Genomic DNA, 6,277 nt, shown 5'->3' with positions numbered 1-6,277 from the left:
CGCAGTCTGATGGGACCCCTGTGTTACAAAGAATCTTCTCAAACTACAATCTTGATATTGACATTGCATTATTGGTGTATTACAAATGCACTAATATCACAGGATTAGACTGTCTGTAGTCCTGATTTCAGCATGTGCAGGTGCTGTATGAACGTCTGTCTTGTTCCATGAACTTTGTTTGTGTACAGTAACCAAGGTAGTGAGTATTTGGGGGAACAATCAGAACTGTCACAATAATTCTAAGGCAGACACTTCCACTGGAGTTAAGCAATTACTTAAAGAACAAAACTTATTTTTGAACTCATCATCACCATCATCATCATAATACAATACATAAATGGTAATCTTGGGTCAATATCTTTATTAATAGGTTTAAATGCAAAACTTCACTCTCATTTCTAATATATTTAATAATTATTAGTTACACATTTTACCTGCTTGCAAAAGGTTTGTATTTGTAGATTTTTTTTTTTAATGTTAACGTCCCAAAATGTCATATTGTATTATTTTTTTTAAAATACATATATTTACGACCACAAACAAATATAAATGCTGGTGTTTGTTTGGGGGGGGGGGGGAGGGAAATCAACTTAATGGGAATGAGCTTAGACTGTACCTCTGACGGTGATGTCGTTTGCCACCCTACTGATGTAGAACTCTGGGAGAGTACATCTTGAAGACATAATCTATAAACCTCTCTACTATACTGGACTATATGGGCACCCTACTTGTCATGGTCATGACGTAGTCGTACATGAACTGGTTCAGCATTCGCCGTACTTGACTGTTAAGCCCACCCCGTACCTTGCCGTATTCTACTACTGCTCTTAATTATAACTATTTTCTTATTCGTATAGGTGTCTGTATTCACTGTTTTTGTAATTGCTTACTTGAAATCATTGTTCTCTATTGTACTTAATATGTGCTCTTAATGGACTTTACTCATATAAGCAAATATTTGTACAAAGTTTAACTGCTCTTAGTCAAACTCGCTCTTAAATGTAACTGACTGTATTCTTTATTTTGCTCATATTTGAAATTGATCTTATTTTCTACTGATTTTACTGTACTTTAATTGCTCTTATCTGTAATGTGACATTCTATGTGATATTTTGTAACAACTAAGTCGCCCTGGATAAGGGCACCGGCTAATAAATTAAATAAATAAATAAATAAACAAACAACCATCAACAACAGTGTGCGAATCCCTAGGAGTAAATAATAAAACAAACCACACACATAAAGACAACACTGAGCAGTTTGTTTTACAGTTTCAGTATTTACAAGATTAAATATGACATGGTGCAAAATAAAAAAAAATTAATAAAAATAATTTACAACTCAAAAGTGCATTCATCTGTTTGTAATGTGATTTGACCATTGTAAAATATTGCTCATTGCACACCAATACTTCCGTTTTAAATGAAAGCTACTTTAAAATGTAATAGTTGAACGAACCGTAAGATACAACCTAGCACACATATATTTAATAATATCAACTGTATTTGTGGATTTCGGAGCTGGAATGTTTCTGATAGAAACATAGAATAAATTTGTCTACCCACCTCTACATCTCCATTTAGTTAGAGATCTAAAAAACTCAACCTGGCAGGTAATGGATTATGAATGTAAAATGACCAGTTTTCATTGATAGTCACCAATCTTCACCAAAATGTAATCATACACTCTTACCCTTGAATAGAAGTTTCAGACTGCATTTGCATTTATGATCCAATAAACTATTGATTTTGCACAAATATCTTTAACCTTTCAGGTACTGTGCAGTTTGTATGAGTTGAGAACCCTCTGTATCTGTGTACACTGGTTTGTTATGGTGTTATGAATTTTCACATTTGATTTCAGAATCAGGTTCTTTATAAAACAATTTACACGTTACATAATTCCAAACCTATAGAATTCCATTTCCATAAAACGTTTGATGTGCTCAGCCTTGAAATCCTTTGGACTAATACATTTCTATAGTATGGTACCAGTTTATTTTGAAGATCTGGATGTTTATTTCATTGTGACAGGAACCCTGACTATAAGCCTTGTCTCCAGCTTGGCACAGCTCTGTAAAAAAAGAGGCAATATATTAGTCAAAAAAATAACATTAAATCTATATTTTGCTCTATTATCAGTTCCCTTTTTATTTATTTTTTTTTATTTTTTTTTACCTTTGTGGTATATGTAACAATGGTCCTCCACCAGTTGGTCCAATCTGTTTGGTGTGTTCTTCCCAGCCTTTTGTAGGTCTCCATAGTCTAGATGGGTCTCTGCTTATGTGAACTTCAACCTAAGTAAATAGTTTAGAGATATAAAAAGTATTTTGGAGTGTCTTGATTAATAAAAAGTATATCAAATACAGACACTTACAAATATAACCCACATGTTTCATTCAGGAAATAAAATGTCAAGTCATGAATTTACAACAGATGCAACATTAGCAAGAAGTCCAAGAAGTTCTATTGATTCAGTTAAACTTTAAATCCTTTGTAAACAACTTGCTTTTAAATACAAATGTCATAGTGGTGGAGTTTCACAATATGTGCATTTCAGTTAAACCAGACATATAACAGGCTCACCACCTCCATTCACTTTTCAAAACTGAAGTTAGGAGTCCTGTTGGCGTCTGGTTTGCATGGATATTTCATTTAGGCTGGGTACTGGTTCTTCAGGTCTGTCAATTACTTTACTGTCTGTTATACAGTTGTTATTTTATGTCATTACCTTCTCCTTCAACTTGGCCAGTCTGTCCTCACGCTCAGCAGCTTCCTCCTCTTTTGCTCGTTTCTCCAACAGCTTGGACTCTAATTTGTGCAAATCCTGGGAAAAAAATAAATAAAAAAAAAGGAAACATTTTAAATTGTAGCCTTCACTTGAAACTGAAATAATGAACTTCTATCCAGTGTACTCCACTACATAAAGATTACTAGATTTCCAATATTGCACAAAGACCCTTTTAAAAAAATAAATAAATAAATAATCACTAAAACTAACGGACACCGTTAATAATCACATTTTCAAAATTGGAGGCTTTGCAAATAAGTATATTTTACTGTTGTTTCTACATTTGACAGCTGTGCCAAATGTGGCTACAGGTTAGACCAGATTCAATATTTTTAATATGTATGCAACATCCCCTTATTCGTTGTGGTAATAGCAACACTGCTAAGGCTTACTCTTTCTTGAAACTTGGTGATTCCTCTAGCAGCCTGACTCCTCTTTTCATCCTGCTCAGCCCGCTCTTGCATCTCTTTTTCAATCCGAAGAAACTCCTCCTGCTCCTTCTTCTGCCGGGCATAAGTCTCCACCTCTAGCTTGACCTCCAGCTGCCGCTTCTGTTCCTCCTTTGCCTTCCTCCTTTTCTCTGCCTCTTCTCTGAGATGCTGCTTCTCTTCCATCGTGCGCTCCTCCTCCTTCTACTTCTTCCAAGCATGGAGTCTTGTCTGTCTGACTTTTCTTTCCTGCTCCATTTTCTGACGCTGTGCCTCTGCATGGGCCAGCTGCTCTTGCCTCAGCTCTTCCTCTGATTTATCTTTCTGCTTCAGGAGTTCTTCTTTTTCCAGTTGCTTCTTAGCTTTCCATTTCTGAATAGCCTAGAAGATATTTTTAAATAGCTTTGATGTAAATGTATTGCCTCAAAAGAACCTTTTCACAAAAACAGATTAATACGAAAGACCTCAACAGACATCAATTACAGTGACAAATAAAATAGTAGATGTTTCGATTAGTTTCACTCCTTACTATTTGATGATTTTTTTTTCTCACACACCTTTGCTGAATGAGTAATGACATATCTTTTTCTTAAGACAGATTCTTCATGACCATGGTGGTGGTGATGGTGATCAAGGTTATTGTAAATAGACCAAAACCTCCAAACAGTTAACTGTGATCAGTCCCATCATTAAAAAAAATAAATAAATAAATCTGACTGTACAGTATATCAAAATCACTGCAGTCATTTATAAATAATGTACAGCTCATGAAGCTTTATGAACTAACAATATATGAAAAGTTCAACAAACACTACAGTAACTAGAACAAGTACGTTAGTATGATAGCTCTTTCACAACAACAGACATCCACTGCATGCTAATATGCAAGACTGAAATCTATATTCAGATTCAAATATAAAAGAATGTCTCGATTAAAGTGTGTGTCCCCACCTCCTTTTTGCTTTCGTCAAGAAACAGAAACTCTTGATACCAATTCTCATGGAGCTGAATGTCTTCCTGGGTTCTTCCAGGCAGATACAGCAAGGCCTCTTTCATATACCCAGGCTTGCCATTGAGCTTGGTCCAAACTTTTAAAAAGTTCTGATGATCGTAATCATCCCAGCCTCCCTGTCGCCCTCCAGTTTCCTGCAAAAACTTCTCATACTCCACTACTTCAGCTGGTAGATCATCCTCAATGGTTTTGTCTAATGGGACCTTAACTAGGAGAGACGGGCAGTTTTTTGGAGCAGCTGATACAGCCAAGGCCCACGTCTCAAACTTCTTTTCTAGAGCAATGATTTCCTGAGAGGAATTCTTCTCCTCTTTCATGAGCTCCTCATAACTGAAAAGAGACAGTTGATCATACAAGTTATTAAAAATAAACTACTTTTGGATTGATCAAAGTATGACCAGACTGAAAAATAGCAAAGTTCTGCAGGATGTGGCGTCTAGGTACAGTGGATAAATATTACATGCAAATAAAATATGTACGCATCAATATTATTTTTCATTCCATGACTCATAATAATAAAAAAAAAAAAATAATAAAAAAAATCACTGGTCAATTTTTATACAGAATGAAACATGAATTGTTCTCCCACACAAGAAGTTATTGTAAAATATGTATTAATTTATTTATTAATTACTACCTGTCGTTCTTCATCATGTACAGTATTATTATTTATTTAGTAACTTACCTTTGTCGTTGCTCTTCTTTGAAAACATTTATGGCATTTTCAACTTCCTCCATTATTTCCTTGAGCTTTTCCACAACTATAAAACAATAGTTATGTTCAATTAAACATAGCCAAATTATTAAAATAAAACTATTCATTTTTTTTCTTCCTCATCTTTTAAAATACTTAACACAAACATTATCCTTTTTCCAGCATACAATGCTATTAAAACTTAAACCACACTTTCATAAGCCATGCACTTCACCACTATAATATATACGTACACTCTGGGGTCGGCTTTACATCCTTCAGCTGTCTTTGGAATCTCTTCACACTGTTATGGATTTTAGCAAGTTGCTGTTGAAGCTTAGCCTCTTAAAGAAAACACACACAAACAAATACACACACACATATGGGTTACAGGGTTAATGAACATGTTGTAAGGCTAGACTTCATCCTGGAGTTCCAAAAGCTATCACAGCTAGATTTATTTATGGCTAATCTGTTTCTTAGCACCAACATCCTACATTTAAAGTATTAAACTTACTTTCTATGTTTCTATTATTTGCCAGTTTGAGTTCCAAGTCTTCCAGTGTTCCAAACTCATTTCTGACATCTTTCTTTTTGACATAAATATATGCATTTTGGTCTTTTTCAAGTTTTGCAATCCTGTAATTAAAACAAAGGTTAAATGACAATGAAATCAATTGATCAATTTAAAAAAACGTTGTACTGAATTAGTTTGGAAAGCATCAGAAGTTCATTCTGCATTAAACATTTAATGGAATGTATGTGTGCCTCTTAAGCAGGACCTTAGTCGTATATGTTTAGCATGCTGCAGATTGCAGTATTTAATTTGTCACTTAGAAGACACTTTTATCCAAAGCGACTTAGAGATGAGGGCGCAAACTATGCATCAACACCTGCTGCCTCGGTTTTACGTCTCATCCGAAGTACAGTAGTGTGTAAAAATAAAAGGAAAGATTATGTAGAATTATGTATTTATTAACCAGCCATTGATAGACCCAGCTATATTGCTCTGCCCACCGGACCTGTACATTGTACGAATGGACATACTGTTTTTTCAGTTTTTCTGTCTCCCGGATGAATTCAGCCTTCTTAGCCTGTGCTTCTTTCTCTCCAGTTCTGGATATAAAACTGTTTGTCATGACGGCCAGCGGGCTGGAAAGCGTCATCATCCTCCAACAGATAAAAGTGGATACAGGTAAAACAGATAAATACATTGACAATTTGGATTGAAATATTCAGCTGTTTAAATGTCACCACAATTAAACGACTTTTCACGATTGACTAATCAAAGCTTTATTAAGTTTACAGTAATTCATATTCACAATAATATATGGAAGAATCCCAGAATGAAAA

General features: G+C 34.9%; 1 protein-coding gene across 1 annotated transcript; it reads right to left on the bottom strand.

Moving 5' to 3' along the window:
* Positions 1-1,329: 1,329 nt before the first annotated feature.
* On the bottom strand, positions 1,330-6,277 carry LOC121328499 (coiled-coil domain-containing protein 112-like). Its single transcript, XM_041273187.1, is given in 9 exon segments — positions 1,330-2,073; positions 2,178-2,296; positions 2,731-2,826; positions 3,183-3,599; positions 4,170-4,560; positions 4,916-4,991; positions 5,179-5,268; positions 5,442-5,563; positions 5,972-6,277. Coding segments are annotated over 9 exon segments (1,509 nt in total). The 5' UTR covers positions 6,139-6,277; the 3' UTR covers positions 1,330-2,042.

Source organism: Polyodon spathula, chromosome 2 (genome assembly GCF_017654505.1).
Source record: "Polyodon spathula isolate WHYD16114869_AA chromosome 2, ASM1765450v1, whole genome shotgun sequence".
Classification (NCBI taxonomy): domain Eukaryota; kingdom Metazoa; phylum Chordata; class Actinopteri; order Acipenseriformes; family Polyodontidae; genus Polyodon; species Polyodon spathula.
The sequence above is the reverse complement of the archived record's forward strand: the minus strand, read 5'-3'. Positions and strand labels throughout refer to the sequence as shown.